Raw genomic sequence first — 22,416 nt, forward strand, 5'->3', positions numbered from 1 at the left:
ATTTAGTGTATAACAAAATCACCAAAGGAACTTGTTTAAAATGCAAATTTTCAAGTTTTTTCTCCAAGTTTAGAATTCAGTATGTCAAGGGTCAGGCCTGGTTGCTTCAAACCACAACTCTCCTGAACAGAATTAAAGTTAATAATAATATCAATTCTTCTTAACAGCTCCAAACCATAGCAAAGTACCTAACACACAAGAGAGTCACATACAAACTGTTTCTGTTAAATTTTGAAACGTTTCAAACTTTTTAAGAAATTATTAATCATAGAATCAAAAATTTGGCAATAAATGGACCTGGTTCCATTCATGGAACACGACAAGACCATTCTTTTTTTTTTCTTCCCCCCAAAGGAATGCCATTATTTCAGCCACAGGATAACAAAATAATTTACTGGAGAACTTAAGAAATTGACACTGTCCCCATTGGAATCGACTACTCTTATACTAGAAAATAAGACCAAAATATTATGCAAAGGACTTATTACAACTCTCAAGAGGTCTCAAACACAAATGCATCCTGGAGCCATCAGGTAACCAATGGGGAAACAAGGAATGTGTTATTCCAGTTACAGACATTCAAGTTCAAAACATGAAAACCTCTTGCACAGAACAAACAAAAACATCCCTGTGGGCAGCTCCCAGCCTATGATCTGCTAGTTTCTAGTATCTGTACTAACAGAGTTTTTCTAGTTAGCTCTCCGGTGACATACCAGAGGGCATATTTTTATCATTAATTTGCTCATTTGGCTTATTGGGGGACTTTTGGGAACTATGTTACAGTTCAGATTTTACTTGCCACAGCAAAACATGGTGATATATCAGGCTCATAGTCTACATCACCCTTATAAAACCAATGATCTTTAAAGACAAAGTCAGTAAGCTATAGCTATAATCTGTGGGTTGGCATAGCCCTATTCTTTTCTAACAAGTTTTGTGATGGAGCCACACAGAAGATGTTCAGTGTGCAGGTTTTTATATTACACTATACACTGTCTTCAGAGAAACAGCAGTTAGAATTTTTGCAGAGTACCTGTCTTCACCTCACTTGTTGCTTGTTATGTATAAGTGTATGATGCTAATTTACTTTGGTGCTTTGTTTCTGCATGATTATAAAAGACTTAAGATGTCCAGAAACATCATTGTTTCCAAATTTCACCTAGAGGTATCTTTATACTACAACTTCTAAAATGAAAAACAGAGCTGTTCACACGTTCACTATGTACTTTTATTTTAAATTCTAGCACAACAAACACAAGGACATGAGAGGATCATTACCTCAATAATACGGATAACATTCCTTGACAAGTTGGCTTATAATTTACATACATTGCTTTTATCGGGAGCTATTTTAAGTATTATCTTAAGATATATTGTAAAACACAAGTCTCAAATATATACCAGTTGCAAACATAATGTGCTTAGTTACTATTTTCCTTATTATTTAAATAAAATGATTTAAAGTTCCTCAAAATCATGCCCACTGGTGTTCATGGTTTCAGGATGCATGACTCGTCCCATGAATAGGATTGTACCTGCATTGGGTTGGGAATGAACAAAAGAGGAGTTGAACAAAAGATATTTATTTTCCCTCTTGCTTACAATTAGCAATGTTCTAATTGTACATTATAAATGAAAGCAAGAACACTGGTCTCCAATAACTTCAGATTTATGAATAAACTATAAGTTTTCTGAACATACAAGCAGTAAAAGATTCAGTGATAACTATTGTGTCCTTGGATACTCATAAATTCTAAAGATAAAAATGTAAGTAAATTATTTTCATTTAAAAAATCATTTGAACACATCTGATAAATAATGCGGAAAATGTTTTCAATTAAAAAAATGATTTCTTTTTGGCTTATTAAAGTTCTGTTCTCATAACAGACTTACCTGTTCTCCTGTTCCTAATAAGAAAGAAAAATGGATGGTCGACAATAACTTGAGGATACAGCACAGCCATCCTGCTAATTGCAATCATTCCTGTAACGCAGAGAGAAAGTAATTACATGTCTGTGGATGTGCGGGGACTAATGAGTAATTTCTCCAAACTATCTACGTTTAATGCAAAGGTAATGATTTACATGAAACAAGATTTTAAAGACTTAGAGAAAAATTGTAAATGTGTTAACATTTCTACTTGATCTTAAAAAAAATCAAATACACACACACACACAGTTCCCTCCCTATAGAACCATTTATTTTGCATGTTACAAATTTTTATTCTCAGATAAATACTTACAGCTTTACTAAAATGACCTTTGAGTCAAGGAAAGGGGGAAAAAAAACACCGCAAACAAGCAAAAATCAGTTTCTTTATATTCTCAAATCATTATTTCTTTTACATGAAATGGGGATTTTTACATAGCAAGTCACCAGGCTTCTAGCAAGTGGCCAGAACAGCAGTGATTAAAGAGAAAATACAGCAGGGAGAGATGCAGTGGTGTTTCCTACAGCTGGGAAATTGAATTCCCTCGAGATCCTTATTGTGGGATAATCATTTTATACTTTCTGCAGGGTGATTTGTTGTCAGGAAAAGGCCAAGATTAAATTATGTAAGATTTTAAGCTTTCTCGGTGCCTGAGACTACTGTTTCTATTTCCTCCCGAAAACACCATTTTAACTGATGAGATCCTTTTAATGGACAAATGTATGCAGAAGTTAAAAAGAATTTGCGCAAATATGATATGTTGCATTTTACCGGAGAAGGGAAAAATCCTGCCAAAATTTCATGACGGCTGTTGAACATGATATTGAAACAAATCCAAAGAAACAAATGAAAAAAAAAAGAAAAATCCTTCTTGCTTAACTAAGGAAGTCAGAACATTCAAAATAATCAAAGACATTTACCATTTTGCTTTGGACATGTAATTTAGGTAAATTTAAAAAGAATTTTATTTAAAATTATTATTTTATTATTAACTTAAAATTATGTATTGCATGCTATCATGCACTTTTGTTTGTACATGTGCTTTTTAAAAACTCAAAGCTCTTCACTGACAAAATTAAGAACTAACTTCCAAAAATAATTAAGTAGAAAGAAAAATGATTAACTGGGCAGCAGGGAAATATTTAAAATATTTAAACAGGCAGCACAGCAGGAAAATCTATTCTGCAGAGCTGACAATCTTCTCCTGCCTCTCATTAGAGATGGGAGTTACTCTGTATGGGGCACTGAAGTGAGTGCATGCTTCATATCCTATTTGGAAAATTCTAGCAGGTTCATCATTAGCTTGACTTCTAAGTTAGAGCAGGGTCAGTTTTTTGGCTTAGTTCTAAATGATCCCCATTCCCCACCCAAGATTGCTTTAAAAATACAAATCTCAAAAAAGTGAGAAGATTTTGGAAAACAATAATTTGGCACCTGAAGCAGCAGCAGCTTCTGAGCCTTCTTCATTAACCTCTATGAAGGACTTGTGAATTGCTTTAGAAAGGAAAATCTCTTTGTTATCTGCAAAAAAAGAGATAACAGAAGCATTTTTTTGGTATCAGAGAAAGGGAAGCACTTTTTCTTTAGTTAAACAGATTTGAGAAATATAAGTGATATAAGATACTGATATAAAACATAAGAGATAATGTTGTAAGATTACATTCATGATTTGAAAGAACCATTGAAGATGTATTTTCTGTTTTGTCCTTATTTTATATTCTCTCGTTGATTTTCTCCTTCATTTTTATTGGTAATTTTCCCATCGTTTATTTCTTATACTGCCAGGAAAAGCAGAAACGTGGCTCTGTTTTTAATAGCAACCTCAAATTAGTTCATAACTCAGGATAAAACTTCTTACATGTTTCTCCCTAACTTGAAATTTCAAAACATAGAATGAAAACAGAAATCCACATATAACCAGAATAAAAAGTTTTTAAAAATCTAATCTCTAATTACTGTGATAATAGAAATATCCTTGGGAAAGGAAAACAAAATTGACTTCTAGGTTGTAGAAACAGGAATATATTAAAAAGCTATTTCCCATTCCAATTAATTGGTTTATCTGAGGATTCAAAAACATGCTTTATCCTAAAGTCAGAGGAAATAACACATTTTTAATATTACGAGGACTGTCTTTCCCTTTGAATTGTCTTTCTAGTTATGCTTACTTTTAAATTAATGGCTGTTACAGGCTGAATTTGTTCTCTAAAATTCATATGTGGAAGCGCTCACCCCCAAGATTTCAGAATGTGACTGCATTTGGAGATAGTCTTAAATTTAAATGAGTCATTCGGGTGGGCCCTAATCCAGTATGACTGGTTTCTTTACAAGAAGAGGAAACTTAGACACAGACAGGTACAGAGGGAAGACCAGGCATGATGGTTAATTTTATGTGTCAGCTTGGCTTGGCCACAGTGCCCAGATAACTGGTCAAACATTATTCTGGATGTTTCTGCAAAGATGTTTTCTGGATGAGATTAACATTAAAGTTGGTGGACTTTGAGTAAAGCAGATTACTCTCATCATGTGGGTGGGCCTCATCCAATCAGATGAAGATTTTACTAGAACAAAGACTAGCTTCCTTTGAGCGAGAAGGAATTTTGCGCCAGCCTTCAGACTCCTTCCTGTGTCTCTGACCTGCAGACCTACCCTGCAGATTTTATATTTCCGAAGTCTACACAATTGTGCAAGCCAATTCCTTAAAATAAATCTCTTAATCTCTCTCTCTCTCTCTCTCTACATATATATAGACACGCAAATGCATATATCCATCTCTCTCCATATATATATATATATATGTACATCCATTCATCCTGTTGGTTCTGTTTATCTGTAAAACCCTGACTAATACAACATGGGAAGACATAGGGAGAAAATGGCAATCTATAAGCCAAGAAGAGAGGTCTCATAAGAAATCCACCCTGAAGACAGCTTAATCTTGGACTTCCAGCCTCCAGAACTGTGACAAAATAAATGTCTGTTATTTAAGCCACTCAGTCTGTGGTGCCTTGTTACGGCAGCCCTAGCAAAGCATACAGTACAATAGCCTTCAGTCTTGGGTTTCCCACTTTTCCCCAAGATTAAAACAAAACAAACAGAAGATACTTCAATATATATAAAAAGGAAAATAGCACAAGAAGCAAGATAAAGGATTACTCAAGTTTGTACCGTTTTTTTTTTTCTAATCCCAGGAGGTCTACTTCAAATTTAGGATAGATAACTTTGTTGCTCATGCCCAGCCCTATTTAGTAAAAGCACAATTGACTTCCCACTAAACTACTTAGTAATACTTTCAAAGACACATGATTATCTGATACCGATAGAAAACGATGTTCAACAACATTTTTGGTACACCTGTTGCAAAGCACCTGCTTATTTTGAATAAGCCCCAAGACAAACTGGTGGCATCTCTGAATATGTTTTAATAGGGATACTCCTTCCTCAGCTCATATTCAGCATTAAGATAGAAGCACTGCATTATGAAATTGTCCATCTCACAGATTATGATATTTTCTTCTAGAATGCATTTGATAACCAGAAGAAAAATTAAAAGCAATAAAGTTTTACATCAAACAATTAAGTATAATTAGCTTCCTCAAATCCAGATGACTAGGTTTTTTTAGCAAATGAAAAGAAAAAATATCAATTGCATTAAGTAACTAGTCAAACTAATTTAGTAGGCAAAACAAACACTAAATTCCAAGACAGTAAAACGTAACTATTTAGTAGTTAACAGATGCTATATTATTTTCAGATTCTGCTGCCCATTTTCATCAGTCTGCCAGTTAAGGTAGAGTCATGCATCAATGGCCCTAAATGCGAAAGTGACAGCACCCAGTTCCTAAAGGATAAGGAGTGTCCACATTGCCAGGTAAGCCCTGTTCAGAAATTTGAGGGGAGGAACTTCCCTGGTGGTGCAGTGGTTAAGAATCCGCCTGCCAACGCAGGAGACACGGATTCAATCCCTGGTCCAGGAAGATCCTACATGCCGCAGAGCAACTAAGCCCGTGAACCACAACTCCTGAGCCCGCGTGCCACAACTACTGAAGCCCGCACGGCTAGAGCCCATGCTCCGCAACAAGAGAAGCCACCGCAGTGAGAAGCCCGCGTGCAGCAACAAAGACCCAATGCAGCCAAAAATAAATAAATTTATTAAAAAAAAAAGAAAAAGAAATTTGAGGGGAGTTTTCAATAACACCGAATGATATTTCAGACACATTAATTTGCACAAAGGAAACTGCCTCCAATATCCCCTGAGCCTGATTTGCTGACTGTACTAAGCACCTTCAAAGAAGGAATCTCCTCCCTTCAACCCTGGCGTCTGCCCCAAGTATACCCTCCTCTAGACCCCAAACCTCTCATGTGCTCTCATTTACCTCCACAGAACGGTTTTGAGGGGAGGGATGCTGCAAGACATCATGGCAGAAAGATCAAGAAAGCAAGAATGCCGAGGGTTCTTCCCAGAGAGCTAGTTATTTAAAAGATAATGAAATGGACAAACCTATAATGAGATTCACAAAGAAGAAAGAGAAATTACCCAAGTAAACAATATTAAGACAAAAAAGCAGAACATACCTAAAGATAACAGAAGAGAATTTTTAAAAATCACAAAAAATACTATATAATTTTCTGCAGATAATGTTAACTTTAAAGGGTATACTTTATTTACTATGCATTGTATCTATTTATAATACACAATTTGGTAAATTTTGATGGATATATATATCTATGACCCCACCTCTACAAATAAGATAAAGAATATTTCCAACTCTCCCCACAAGTTTCTTACGCTTCTTTATGCAGATAACTTTGAAATAGAAGATTTGCCATCAACTACAACTTTATAAAAATATTTAAATTATAAAGTTGAATCAAGGAAAAAAATAGAATGAATAGTCCAGTAACCATTAAAGTAGTTGAATCAGTAGACAGAATCTTCCCCTATCCTCAAAATTAAAGACTCCACGCCTAGACGGTTTTCTAGGGAACTTTAACCAAACCTTCTAGCAACAGAATTTTCTGAGATAAAACTATTCCAGACTCTAGAAAGAGAGTAAAAGCAATCTAAGTCACCTCTGGGTCATCTTACTTGCTATTAAAATTTAAAAAGGACTGTCTAAGAAAAGAAAATCATAGACCAAACTCACCTATTAATATGGAGGTAAAAGTTCTTCGAAATCAGAAAATTAAACCCAGCAACACATACAAACAACTTTTTTAAATGAGTTTCTGGGGATGTCAGTGTATCATGACACAGCAGTTAAAACTACTCTAACTGCCTCCCGTTCACATTAAAGCTTCCTCTGGGATGATCATCAAATACAGACCAATTCATGCTACTCCCCTACTTAAAACCCTTTATCACCTCTCCTGCTAGCTCTACCTCCCATCTCCCCCTCAGTATATAACACACCTGCTCAGTATGTAATATGAGGGCCTCCGTGAGGTTGCCTCTGCCTCTTCCAAATAGCATTCTTCACTCTACACACTGTGCTCCAGATTATTTGAATGGCAATGGCCTGATCACACCACACTTTATCACTTCTGTGTCTTTGCTTCCCCAGAAACTCACTGAACCCTTGTACAGTGAGACACCTAATCTACTTTTAAGGACTTTTCCAGGACTTTTCTGCTCTCTCCCGATTCCCACCCTGCGACTAAAGTAGAACTGACCACTCTTTCCCACTGAACCCACGATCTAATTCCATTTAAGCCTTCATAATATATCATATTCACATTGCTATCTCTCTTCCTGGACTGTCCACTTCCTTCAGGCAAGGATTGTGTCCTTCCCCTTAGTGCCCCTGGCTTCTGGCATTTAGGGAGCTTAATGAATGAACTAACCTAAGTAGAGGGAGTTTGCTGGTAATGTGTAATTTTCCAGTAGTTAACCCAACATTTAGTAACTGTTGAATGAAAGGTGTTAGTTATTTCATATCGTAAGACTTTGGGTGTTGTCACTCTGTGGGCACCACGACCACAATTCTGTTCACAATTATGGCTATCAAGTTTATTCTTGTAATAAATAAAATATGTGACACTAATCCAAAGTAGATGGTCTAGGAAAATTGATGGAAAACAGCCCCAGAGAGAGAAAGAATACAAAGACCACACACACACTAGAAAACTTAAAAATCTAATTGAGTAGAAGAGCAAAGGGAATGGGATCTAACAGACCACTGTCATCATATATATTTCAAAGACAACAAAATAAAGATTGAATCCAATGTTCCAACTCCTGCGGGTGACTAACTGCTACACCAAGAACAGCAAATGTCTCCAGTTGTAAACAAGACTTCACAACGCTTAACCTTCAGCAAAACACCACCCCTTTGGATGTACAAGTAGGAGAAAATGTAACAAGTAAGAAATCACATCATGAACACTGAGGGAACAAAAGAAAATGAAACGTTCTTCTCTAGGCACAAACTTCAAGCTGTCACATTAAAATAAAATATAAGCTGAAAGTAGTTTAAGCAAGAATGTGTCTGCTGCCACATCTTAGAAGGAGATCAGATCATACAGGAATACAGGCAAGTTCATAGCTTCTATGTTTGGCCTCCAGTATTGCTCATTCTTGTGTAATTATATGTCAATCAAGGCCATCTTTCCTGCCTTGCACTTATTCCCTGAGGGCCTGGACCCTCCTGTCCTATTTATCTCCTCTCCCTATCCCCAGTTCCTTGCACACTTCCAGCCACCAAGTACGCACTCAGGTATTCAAGGAATCATAATATGAGGGGAGTTAAAGAGATTTACACTGATGAGTTTGTCTTATTTGTTAGAGAAAAGTTAACTATTCTCTAAAAATGGAAATAAATAAATCAATGGCAAACAGAACTACCAAAAAAAAAAAAACCCACACACTGGTCCCAAGCAGTCTTCTTCTTCTGGCCACAGCAGACATTGCCGCCAAATAACTGGTCCAACTTTTCTCCAGGCAGCGTGGAGCAAGGCTTTTCACGATGGATAAGATGGAAACAGTGCCAGCAAACCCTAGGTTCCCCAGAGAAGAGCTGGGCAGTAATTCAAGCTCTTCTGAAAAAAAGTAAGGCCAAATACTTAGGCATTCATTCAGTCACTGAGCAAATATTTATCAAGTACCCTGCTCGTATGAGGTATCGTGCAGGGCACCAAAGGCTCTAAGTACCTGTGATTGACATAACGCTGGCCAGATGGCCATTCGTGCAAGAGTATGCCACTACTTCCTTTGTGGCACTGTTCCTAATCAGCCAATTTTAATGGATTTCTGTATCACCAAGGACATGCTTAAAATAACAGAATGAACGGAGTTCCATAACAGAACCCTAGGATACCAAAAATGTCTCTGTCTCTGTACTTTAGTTGCTAAAATACTTTTAGCTTTGGCCCCACCCATGAACTTTAGAAAGGTTTTTAGAATTTGAGCTCCTTCAAGGTAGGAATAGTGTTTGCTTATTTGTTTCTCTGCATAGATTTTGTTATAGACCAGCAAATATTCGTTCATTTATTCACTCATTCATTTATTCATGTACTGAGCACCTCCTATGTGCCTGACATTGTTGATGCGCTGGGTATACTATGGTGAGCCAAATAGTTCCTTCCGAATGGGGGAGAGAAGACATTAAATAACAAGGACAATAAGAAAGCAAATCAGGGCTTCCCTGGTGGCGCTGTGGTTGAGAGTCCGCCTGCCGATGCAGGGAACGCGGGTTCGTGCCCCGGTCTGGGAAGATCCCACATGCCGCGAAGCGGCTGGGCCCGTGAGCCGTGGCAGCTGAGCCTGCGCGTCCGGAGCCTGTGCTCCGCAACGAGAGAGGCCGCAACAGTGAGAGGCCCGCGTACCGCAAAAAAAAAAAAAAAAAGCAAATCAATAAATGACCACAGTTTCAGGGTATGGTAAGTATAAGAAATAATATAAAGTGATGGGTTGGCTGGTGACTAGGGAAGGGAAGAGGAGCTACTTGACATTGGATGTTAGGAAAGGCTTGTCTGAGAAGGTTAATCTGAGCTGAGACCTAAAGAATACAGAGGAGCCAGCCCCAGGCAGACTGGCGGGAAAGGCTGGTGCAGAGGCCGATACAAGCCAGGTGTGTTCAAGGACCCAGAAAAAGCCTGTGTGGCTGGAGCATGGGGATTGAGGAGGGCCAGAGGCTTGAGAGAAGCCCCCAACTTGGAGCAAGGCAGAGCCCAGCACCATCTTCTCAGGGCACGTACCCACCCAGCATCTATCCTGCTCCCCACACCATGCTGGGCTCTGAGGACAGAAAGATGTCTATGACACAGTCCAGGCTTCTGAGGGGCTCCGAGCTCAGTGACAGGTATAAGAACAAACAATCCAAGGAAAAAGTAGAACTTGTGAGAGCACTTTGCACCATCAGAATCCAGATAAGGGAAAGTAAACCATCTAGGAAGGGCAGGACGTCAGGGGAAGCTTCTCAGGGATGCTGACATTTGGACTGGTTCTTGAAGAATAAGTGGAAGAGTGAAAGTCAGAGAAGGGGACAAGGGCATTCCAAACAGAGAATTATATCTGCAAAGTGAGAGAAGCAGCGGTGAGGACCTGAAGGTCCAACTGAAGCTGGGGCTAGAAGGAGGAGGGGAGTGGTGGGGGATGTGCTTGCTTTTAAGAGCTTGGACCATGATGCTAGAGAGCCCGGGCTTTGGCCACAAGTAACAGGACATGACGGCTTTGATTTTAGAAGATATGGGTGGCAGCAGCTGAAAAGCGTGAATTGGATGAGCAATCAGCTGGGGGCAAGAAGATCAACTGTGTCAGCTGTTGCAACAGTCCAAGCAAGAAAGTGGGGTAGAACTGGAATTACGGTGCTGGAAGAGAAAGACAGCTCTCTGACTTACAGGTAGAAGGAGAAAGAGAACAAACAAGGGCAGGATGTAAGAGTCAGTCCAGCATAAATCTAAGCGCTTGAGTCTGACCTGAATATGGCTTTTGCTGTGTCTTCTTAAGTCCTTTATTTCATTGGCTCCTTTATTAAAGCTCATGCTTCGTGCTGAAGGATTTAGTACTCTCTCTTTCCCCTTACACCTTCCAAGAGGATTATCTATTAATCCAAATGCTGATGGTCCTTCATTTCCCTTACAAAAATAGCCCTACTCTATAACAGGATCTTCGCTGCAACTAGATGAGCATTTTAAATAGAGCCTGAGAAGAAAATGATTCTCAGCACTCTCTAGATTCCATGTTTATCGCATGAGTCTTTACTATGTTTTATGTTCATGGAATTTAGCGTCAAAAGCAATGGACATCAAAGTGAGGTGAAAAAATAAACACAATAAATACAGAGCATCTCATCTTATTTGTTCCTTCATTCAGGGAGTACGAAGCAGAAAGCACGGTGCTGGGTGCTTCTTAAACACACATAAGGATCAATTATGTGGAAGTTTAAATTCTGGTGGGAGATATCCAATGCATAAATAATGATAATATGAAATTAAATGTGGTATGTGGCATAAGAAAAATAATAGAATATTGTAGTATTTAAAAAGGAGTGATTACTTCTCGTTGGTGTAATCATGGTGGCTTAATAAAGTTGGAGATATTTGACCTGAGGCTCAGTTCAAAAGGTATTTCAGGTGGGAGAAATTTCATAAAGATGAGGGCTGGGGGGATGTGAGGTGCAGAGCGAATGTTCAGTTTGGCTGGAGCACACGCTGTGTGTAAGGAATCAGCCAGAGATGAGGCTGGACGGAGCTGAGGTCTGAACGCCCTGCCGAGCGGTGGACGGTGCACAGCAGACCGAAGGGAGGCTCTGAACAGGAGCTGGAATGATCAGAGAGTGAGTTTTAAGGTGATTAATCTTGGCAGTGGTAGATAAGACAGATTAGATGGTAGAGAGATTGGAAACCGTTTAGGAGGCTATTGAAATAGTCTAGGGCAGCAGTAATGAGAGTCTGAAATGAAAGTAGATGCCATGGAACAGAAAATGAAAGCATGGATTCAAGAGGTCTTAGCAAAAGACTCTCAAGTCATTCAGTTTTTCAGAAGCAAGAGAATGTCATGTAGGGTATTTTTGGTCCACTGCTGAATCACATTAACTATTTTTAAAGAAAGATAAAAATCTCATTACATGATTTTAGAATGTAGTAGTGTCCCAATAGTTCTGAATTGGTTTCTGGGTACTTTCGAGTTTTCAAATTCTACTAATAATGTTATTTTTAAAAGATTTCCCCAGTTTTTACATAAGGCTTTTTTTTTTTTTTTGCGTTATGTGGGCCTCTCACTGTCGTGGCCTCTCTCGTTGCGGAGCACAGGCTCCGGACGTGCTGGCTCAGCGGCCATGGCTTATGGGCCTAGCCGCTCCGCGGCATGTGGGATCTTCCCAGACCAGGGCACGAACCCGTGTCCCCTGCATCGGCAGGTGGACTCTCAACCACTGCGCCACCAGGGAAGCCCTACATAAGGCTTTTAATTAAAGAAGTGATACACACACAAGGTAAATTTCCAAACAGTACACAGTGGTCTATGAAACGAAACCCCTTCTCTCATCTAAGAGCCTCTGTCCAGTATTCTCGAGGCAACCACTTCTATCATTTTCTAAGATGTTGTTCAAAAATGTTCTGCGCATTTAGAAGCTTAAATACATACTTATGAGGGGGGTGATCTAAGATGGTGGTGTACAAAGATCCTGAGCTCACTCCTCCCACAGACACACCAAATCTAAAGCTACATATGGAACGAGTGTTGAAAAAGAACTAATAATTAGCTGACCAACTGGAGGCACAACAAAGGATAAAAGGGCCTCATGGTAGGAGATGCAGAGGGTCAGTCCCACCAAAAACTCCATGCCCCTGTGCAGAGACCTCCAACAGGGAGGGATCTCATAGGTCCAGAGCTACACCCTGAGGAGCAAGGTATTTGTGCCCCACGTTGGGCACCCCAACCCTAGGGACCTGCACTGGGGACACGAGGTCCCCCAAACATCTGGCTTTGGAAACCTAAGAGGTTTATGTCCAGGCCACCCAGGGCGGTGTAGAGACCTGAGATACTCCTTTGAAAGCACTTGCACACTGTCTCACTCATCCCAGGGCCCAGTACAAAGGCAGCAGTTAGAGAAGTGCCTGGACCATATGTGAAGGAGGTTCATTTGCTAATCTTAAAGCATCTGCTGGAGGGGCAGGGACAAGTTGGGACTTTCTTTGGGGACAGAGGCATGGGTGAGCGCCGTTTTTGCACTCTCCCAATACCTTGCTAGTGCAGGTGGGCACACACAAGCATAGCCTTGCTATAGCCTTGGGTGTGCCCCATTCCCAGCGCCCTTGCTCTCCCTCGCTAGAGGCAAGGGTGTGCCCTACCCCCAGTGCTCTTCACCTGCATCGCTAAAGCTGGGGGCGAGCACAGTCCACACAGGGGGCGCCCCTTGATTGTCTGGCCCTGGTGGCCAGAGGGGCTTGCATTTCTGGGCCCCAAAGGGCTGTGACAATCAGAGAAACAGTTCTGTGCAGGCTATCACCCCCCGGGGCACTGCACAGACAGCAGACTAAAACCATCCCCAGTCTGTCTGTGAAAAAGGTCCATTTCCTTGTCTTGGAGCTGCAACCCGAGGGACAGGCTACAGGTTTGTTACACCTCTATGGGCTACAGAGGAGCTCGCAGGGAACATAGGCAGGGAGATCCCATCCTTCAGCCCTCCCTTGGCCTCGCCACAACTTACTGGTACCTCCCCAGAGTTTATTCATTCATCTGAAACCCTGATTTTTGCAAACTGTCATGCAGGAACATGTTCAGGTCTGGTCTGGAAGTCAGCAGGGTTTATAATTGTGGACCCACAGGGCTGCATGGATTTGCATACTTTAAAAGCTGCTGCCTGAAGAGCTGGCTTCTAATCAGCCTAAAACCAGGTGCTGACTGAGATCCGTCTTATTGGAACACTGCCGGGTTGTCTCACACTGTCCACAACTGGGATTTATCAAGTATTAACCAGGCTACTTAGACAATCACAAGGGTTCAGGAGTCAACCAAGAGCTGGGGAAAGGTTGAACAATAAGGTTCATCTCCTACACGTGGTCATTTCATCAAGACTGGGAGAGGCACCTGTTTCGCTTAATTCATAGAAACAAACACAGAGAGTCAAGCAGAATGAGGGAGCAGAGGAGTGTATTCCAAATGAAAGAACAAGACAAAACCCCAGAAAAAGACCCATTAAAATGGAGATACAGAGAATAGATTGGTGGTTACCAGAGGAGAAGGTTGCCAGAGGAAGGGGGTGGGCAAAATTGGTGAAGTAGGTCAATTGTACGGTGACAGACGGTAACTAGACTTAACAGTGGTGATCACTTTGTAGTGCATACAAATAGCAAATTGTGTTGTACACCTGAAACTTATGTAATGTTAGCTACCAATTTTACCTCAATATGAAAATAGAAAGAAGAAAAATACATATAGTCTCTTCCTCCATCTTTTGACCCAGTATGCTCCCTCCCATTCTCCCCTTTGATTTTTTTCCTTTCTGCTTCCGTAATGCTTTCTCTAGTACAGAGTTTCTCAACTCATTGCTATAGAAATTTTGGGCTGGATAATTCTTTGTCATGGAAGCTGTCTTGTGCAGTGTAGATCACAGGGATGTAGAAGCATCCCTGGCCTCCACCCAGTAGATGGCAGTAGCTCTCCCTAATTGTGACAACCAAAAAGGTCTCCAGCTATTGTCAAATGTTCCCTGAAGGGCAACATTGTCCTGGTTAAGAACCACTACTGCAATAATACATTTCTATCACTCTTCCTTTTATTAAATCCAGCTGTTTTATGTCTTTCTCCCCACGAGTCTATGTGCTTCTTCAGAACAGGTAGGATATCTTAATTATTTCTTCATTTTTATGACCTAGTACTTTGCTCATACTATCTGCCTCACAAAGAGTTGTTAAATGAAAGGAATAGACATGGCATTGAATAGAATTAATCTGTATATCCTAAACACCATGAAAATTCTCACTAAAGTAGAAAGTAATAACCAAATACATGCTAATAATTTTCCTGGGTACTTGTGGGGTTACTGAGTGTCATAAACACTTTAATCATCAAGGTTTTCATGTAATTTGGGGAGGCAAAGAAGTATACATGTGAACAGGACACCAATCATGTAAGGCAGAGCATACAGTGCCCCCAAATAATGCAGGGAATAAAGGCTATTGAATTTAGAGGAAGCAGAGAGGAAAGTTTTACAGCTGTGTCACTAGAAAGTTCTTGAATGAATGATTCATAAAGTAATGTATATATTTGTGTATATGTGTGTGTGTGAGTGAAAGAGAGAGAGAAAGAGAATGAAGACCGTATCGGTTGAGGTAGCTGGCATGCCGGGACTTCTAAGACTGTGGCAAAACTAGAAATTTAAGAATCAAAGAATTCCCACTGAAAACTCGAGAAGCTGGTTTTAGATCAGTTATCCTGAAGACCTGAACTGGGTAGTGTTTGAGGATGACCAGGTACTGGGAATGCAGCTGTGAGCAAGATGCTGAGAAGGATTCAGTTCTGATGGAGGTTTGATCAAAGAGCAAAGACTTTCCGCTATAGACTCTATGAACTCTGAAAGAGCCTAGTGTGATTTCAAATCTGCACTCATATGTACATGTATGCCCTATTGTCTCTGTACATAGTAAAGGCAATTAAATATTACCTTATAAACCTTCCAGATATGTCAAAAAAGTTGACCTACACTGACCACAATAATTGATTTGCCACTGCAGTGATACTCCTTCGGGACTGAAAAGCAGTAAATATTCTATGAGTGTGAGATAACTGCCTAAATGTTTGGGTGACACACTGAGGAATCTCTAATCAAACTGAAAACAGAGCCATGGTAAGAAAGCAAAATATAATTATTTAGTTGGAATTTGGCCAATATAGCATTCGTTGAATTCCTAAGGAAAGGAGCATAAGAATTTTAAATTATCCTGTGCTTGAACCACAAATATATATATATTTCTGCCTCAAGTACAATGTACCCATTACCCTTTGAATCTCCATTTATTCTACCTTCATGGCTCACATCCAAACTCCTAGGGCTCTGAACTCTTGTTTTATCTTGATATCAATCTGTCTTTATCTCATCAGAAAACATACTGTTTTATTTCCCATGTTCTATAGAAATGATGAAAATTATCATTATCTAAGCTAACTAAATCTTACACTCACAGGTACCTTAATTCAATACATGTCTTGGGATTAGCTGCTTTAAAAATATTTCCAAAAGGATTGTACATTTCTAAGTACTTTAATGTTCCTAATATGTTAAGATTTTTATCCTGACCAAATTAGGGCATCTGGATCAAATAATTTAACTGGTTGTTTTCCCTTGGGATATTTTAAATAAATTACTCAACACCCGATATGTCAAGTATATTTTGAAGCTACTTCTTCAAAACCACTGTTCTTTATTGAAGACTTAAGATAATATTTACATCATCTCACAGGTGTTCTTTTTAAAAGCATCTAGTTCTCACAGCAGGCCCTCATGTATCCTCTCTTCCTTCTTTCTTTCCCATATGATTTATTATAACCGGACATATTGAGATATTCAATCAATACATTTATTGATTATCTGCTCTACAAGGCATTCTGTCAGATGTGATGGGGAATTCAAAGATGCCTAAGACAGGTCTTCTGGAGAATATAATCTGCTATCAAAGATAGACATGGAGCAGAATAATACAAACAATGTTGTGACTGTGTTTATAGTTTCGCTTGTAGAAGTTAAATATATTTCTTATATTTATCTGGCAACTGATAACTATATTTTACCTCAGAACTCCTTAATAAATAGAGGTTTCACCACCATCATTTTAAAAAAACTTTATGGAATAACATTTTTTTTTAATTGGTGTTTATTTCCTACCAGACAAGGCTGTCAAATTTGCATTTTTGATGAAAACTTCAGTTATTCCAAGAGCCTTCAGAACATGTTTTAAATCAATTTCCTGTTCCACTGTGAACCTGGAGAACACAGAGGGGAAAAAGTATTTAGTTACAGCATTTTAAAAGTATTTAGTTACAGCCTTTAAAAAGTATTTAGTTACAGCATCCTGCTACCTGGGACAGGAATAAAATGTTAGATATGTTGATTTTTAAAAGTCTGTTTTATAGAGGGTAAATTATACTAAAACTGGATTTTGACTATAAGTAGTATTTGATTGTTATTGTAAAAAAAGGGAGAATCGAAAAGAATAACATAACAGAATAGTATTAAATTATTAAGTAGGAAGCCAGATTGGTCTTAATATGGAATCTCTCCCAATGAGATTATATCAAACCAATGAATTGTATCACCCATCTTTCCAGTGAAAGATATGGACCGAGCATGGCTGTATTAACAAGTGCAGTTTTTAAAAGCAAAGGCTTTTATTACTTTTTTATAAAAAGTGAAAAACTGGTTAGAACTAAATATTTCCTTTTTTAAAAGATGTTGCCTCCTAATCAATACAGATCATAAATATAAGTTTTTAGGCAATGGGCTGTGTCCTTAAAAAAGCTAAGTCTGTAATAGTCACTAAACATTACTTTAGCATCATTTCTGATGTCTGGTTTTAAGAAGAATGAAAAGAGAATGATTGCTATAAACAAGACTCAGACACCAAGAGGAATAATCAGGGGAAAACCAACAGATGAGTAAAAGTATAACAAACATATTAGACTAAGTACTAAATTTTATCTATTTTAAAATAGATACTATTTAAGTACTATTTAAAAATAAGTACTATTTTTATCTTACACTTTAACTTGCACCTAACATTGTTTATTTTGTTTTCCACAAAAAGCGGATATTGACTGTGAAAGTAGAAAAGGGGGATGAGTAGGGAAATACATTGGAGAATATATTCAGTGACTTGAATGAATTCTTAAAGTGTTTTCTCTGTGTGCTTTGTTATTTATTTGTTTGTTTATTGGTCACATATGTAGCTTACTATATAATAGGAACTGTTCCAACAATATAAAACAGATTAATTTAACAAAGACAGATTAATTTAAATATCACTACAGCTCTCTGAGGTAGGTATTATTATCCTCAGTTAATATTTGAAGAAACTGAGCAGCAGAGCGATGGAATAACTTGACCAAGTTCATACAGCTAGTAAGTGGCGGAGTTGGGATGTGGATGCAGGTAGTAGTATATATATCCTGATCTACCTAAAATAAGAAAGTGAAGGAAGATTTCAGTAAGGGTTCTTTATACTTCTTAAAAGCAGCTTGGTTTGTTTCACACTTTTTAGGCTGTTTAGGTGACAATGATATTTTAGCTAGATTGAATTTGGGCAAGTTCTCTAATTTCTGAACCTTGGTTTTGGCATATGGAAAATGGCAATAATAATGCCAACTTCACAGTATTGTTGAGGGGATTAAATAAGTTTTCTAAACATCTTAGGATGATGCTGGCTTGTAGGAGGCATGCAGTAAAGGGCAGATATGTTAAGAGTACTTACCATATTGCAGTTATGTGTAACATTCACATTATTATCGATGTTAAGGTGTTGAATATTTGCATTTTAGTAGTGGTGGAGTAATTTGATTAAATAGGTGTACTAATCTCTGCTACTTCAACTGTAAATTTGTCAGATCTAGTGTTTTTTTCATTTTAATATTTGTAGTATCTGGCATAAGACCACATACGTAGGGTGAAGTGAAATAAAATCTAGGTGTCCACGAGAGTGTTTGTTTAAAGTTGAAGACAAGATGTAAACAATTTCCACTTATCCATTCCTTGTCTTTGTTCCTTATCAAACTATTAAAAAATAGCTATTATCCATATACTCTCTCTTTCCTCTTTATATAGACTAATATTAATATAAATAATCATTATCATCTCCCATATACTGAGTGTTTACTATGTCCCAGGCACTATGCAAATCCTTTTATGTCTAGTATCTCATTTAGTCATCCCTGTGATAATCTCACACAATCCTATGAGACAGGTATTGTTACCTCTATTCCACAGAAGAACAAACTGAAGTTCAGTAAAGCTAAACAACTTCCCTAATCACACAGCTAGTAGGTGGCAGAATAAAGATGTGAACTGAGATCTTTCTGACTGCGAAGTCCTCCCACCCTTAATCACTATAATTCCAACAATGGCTTATTTAAAAACAAACAAACTACAGGAAGATTTTACATTTCACCCACTGATTTTAAAAATAAAAAGCCACAATGCTACTTTTTTAAAACCAAAAGTCATGGCTGTTTTTATAAAGGCATTTGATGTAATCTTGTATTTGCAATTTTCTATCTGAATAAATTAAAGAGGTATGCGGAGGGCAGAAGCATCGGAGACTAAGCAGGGACAGTGTGGAGCAAGTGTTAGAAAAGAACAAATATATAAGGAGATTTATAAAAATGTGTAAGAATCAAATTCTTTGAAGAAAAACCTAATAAAAGCACTCATGATAAAAAAGAAAATCAGATGGCTTATGCACTGGTTTTCTTTAACAGACATGAAACTGAAGTGCTTTATTAGTAGACAGTCACTTCAAAATAGCAGGATGGTTTCTGGTTACAAAATAGAGAACACTTATCCTTTGATTTCTAGTACTCTGATCACAAATGAAAAACCTAAGACTACAAAGGTAAGAGTGGAAAGATACTACAGCCAGGTACATCTGCATTCCAAGTATTAGAGATTTCATTTTTATTTTATCAATAGAAGGATCTTTTTATACCTAAGCTGTATCAGTGAGACTGAAAAGTAAGAATATACAATGAAGAGGGTAATTTCATTAGAACCAAGTTTAAAAAAATCCTACTTAGGGAAAAGTATATAAAAAGATTGATTAACAAAAGATAAACACTAGGACTTAAAAATAAACAAAAATAGTAATATTAGATAATAATTATATGATGCTTACTTTATGGCAGGCATCATTCTAAAGTGCTTTTTAGATATTTTACATATATTTTATATATATATATATATATATATATATATAATATATACTTTTACATATTAGCCAAACTATTTTTTCTACCATGGATAAATTTTCTACCATGGATAAATTGGAAGAATATTTGGCAATCTCATTTAAATCTTAGAGATGTATGACTGTGCATAAATCTTGTGGTATTTCACTGGATTTGGTGATATCACATAGAAAGAGCAATCTTACCCTCTTCTGAATAGATTCTTGTATTTTGGATAAAAATACAATTTCAATTCAGCATCTGATTCCTGTAGGATTTACTGTTCAGGGGAAAAAATATTAATACAAAAGTAATTGCCTTTCCCCCCCTCCCCCTCCCCCCAAGTACCCTATGCCTCTTAAGGGAAAGTATTTTAAAGCAACTTGTATAAAATCTGGTATAATAGAAAGTAAAAGTACCTGTGAAGTAGGACAAGAATGTGGTCAAATTCAGAAATGCACAGTTGCATTTTTAGAGTAATGTCTCCATGTGAAAAAACTACACAAACCCTTTAAGACAGACACTTGAGTAAAGCTGGAGCACAACTATTAGAAAACTTTTACCTTTGCTAAAATTGAGTCACATAAATCACTTCCTTCACTGAACATTTGGTGGGTCCTAATGCTGTAAAATGGAGGGGTGGATAGTTCCCATTGATTATTACCAACACATTGGTATTTGGAAACACTCAATCTCTTAAAAAGGGACACCAAATTTATCTTATCTAGCTACTTAGCCTCCCACTCTATGCATTAGCCATGCAGAAGGAGAATTCATGGAACTCCTGGAGAAATGGATACATGGTAATTAACCATGCCTAGTTTAGTAACAGGCATTAATATGAGCAAGCAAGCTAAACTCTTTCATAATTGAAGAGTATCTCTTAGAGAATGAAAATTTAATTTTCTTCTGCTGCCGCATTCAGTTTCTCAGTGGACAGGACCCGAAGGCCACATTTTCTAGTGAATGTGGTTGAATTACAATATGTGATACTTACTAAACATTCCTTTAGAATTCTTTTAAAATACTCTTAAATAATTTTGCATCCCTACAGAATTAAGGCATTTGGAGATGCTGCAGTCAATTCATAGAATTTAATAAAAGAAGCATTAACTCTCTACTGAATTTCTCATATTATCAAAAAGAATTCCGTATAAAAATGCAAGGGAAAAATACAAAATTAATGATAAAAGGTCACTGGATGAAGGTTTAAATCTGATTTAGTTATTTACATCTAATTATTAATATTTAAAAGTAAATTGTTCTTTTAGAGTTAAGATATATTGTTCATATATTAAATATGTAGATATCAATTATCATATATTAAAAAAAAACCCTGGTTTTGTATGTTAGATATTCATTGGCTACCTCTCCTTGAGAATAGACTTACAGTGAAATCTTTCTACATAAATGTATTGTCATGGTAAGTTATGCAAGCTAAATATCTTAGCTAGAAAGGAAAAACATTTGGATTATGATTACCTTAATTTTTATATGTAGACTGAGAAGTATATGGCTATATACTATATATGGGTGTATATTATGAACTACATTAACATAATGCATCAATATATGCATATTTCTAGCCAAAAATGTCTACAGTTCCAAATAGCTCTCCTTCATTAACATAATGTAGCAGACATCAGCTAAGTTTTGGAAAAATAAGCATTCATATAAGATGTAATTTTAAATGATAATTCCTGAAATTAGAATAAATATGAATGAGTCAATGAGGTTTTAGTAATTCAATTTTTTTTTTTTTTTTTTTTTTTTTGCGGTACGCGGGCCTCTTGCTGGACGCGCAGGCTCAGTGGCCATGGCTCACGGGCTCAGCCGCTCCGCGGCATGTGGGATCTTCCCAGACCGGGCCACGAACCCATGTCCCCTGCATCGGCAGGCTGACTCTCAACCACTGCGCCACCAGGGAAGCCCAGTAATTCAATTTTAATACTGATATCTTATTTATCATCCTTCAATATTCATACTAATTAATCATATTTGTGTAATTTTCTTACATACAATGAATATTGGAACTCTACTTCCACATACACACACACGCACAAGTTTATTGGCTGTTTGCGTGTTTTGTTTTCTAGCCTAGAATTTATACATTATGTTTATAAATTTGGTTTGCTGGTCTAGCTCCCCTATTACGTTTTAAAGTATTCAAGGGCAGAATAATATCTTTGGTTGGGTTTGATTTTGCAAACACACTGTATCTCTAGGATAGGAGAGAGAACTGACTTTACCCTAGAAGAATTTACAGAAGGAAAGCAAGACCTACAAAAAAGGTAATTTTGTTGTGGGGTGGTAATGTAAATGTACTGTCATAACAGGGAGGTGCATAAGTGAGGCAAAGTGAGGGTCACCTGCTCCATCACGCGGTTCATGGAAGGCTTCCTAGAAGAACTGGTGCCAGACCTGTACCCTGAAGGCTAAGTAAATAATATCTGGCAAAGGTATGTGAGGAGGGCATTTTAGGCCAATGCGAAAACATACGTAAAGGGCTTCCCTGGTGGCGCAGTGGTTGAGAGTCCACCTGCCGATGCAGGGGACACGGGTTCGTGCCCCGGTCCGGGAAGATCCCACATGCCGCGGAGCGGCTGGGCCC

General features: G+C 37.9%; 1 protein-coding gene across 1 annotated transcript in view; it reads right to left on the reverse strand.

Moving 5' to 3' along the window:
• Positions 1 to 1,214: 1,214 nt before the first annotated feature.
• Positions 1,215 to 22,416, reverse strand: part of SERPINI1 (serpin family I member 1) — a 68,213-nt gene continuing 47,011 nt past the window's right edge. The window contains exons 6-9 of the mRNA XM_082839727.1: positions 16,756 to 16,853; positions 3,365 to 3,451; positions 1,894 to 1,983; positions 1,215 to 1,535 (exon numbers count right to left, since the gene is read on the reverse strand). Coding sequence (XP_082695853.1) covers positions 1,459 to 1,535; positions 1,894 to 1,983; positions 3,365 to 3,451; positions 16,756 to 16,853 — 352 coding nt within the window. The 3' untranslated portion in view covers positions 1,215 to 1,458. The remainder of the gene's footprint in view (positions 1,536 to 1,893; positions 1,984 to 3,364; positions 3,452 to 16,755; positions 16,854 to 22,416) is intronic.

Source organism: Leucopleurus acutus (genome assembly GCF_964270905.1).
Source record: "Leucopleurus acutus genome assembly, chromosome: 5".
NCBI lineage: Eukaryota > Metazoa > Chordata > Mammalia > Artiodactyla > Delphinidae > Leucopleurus > Leucopleurus acutus.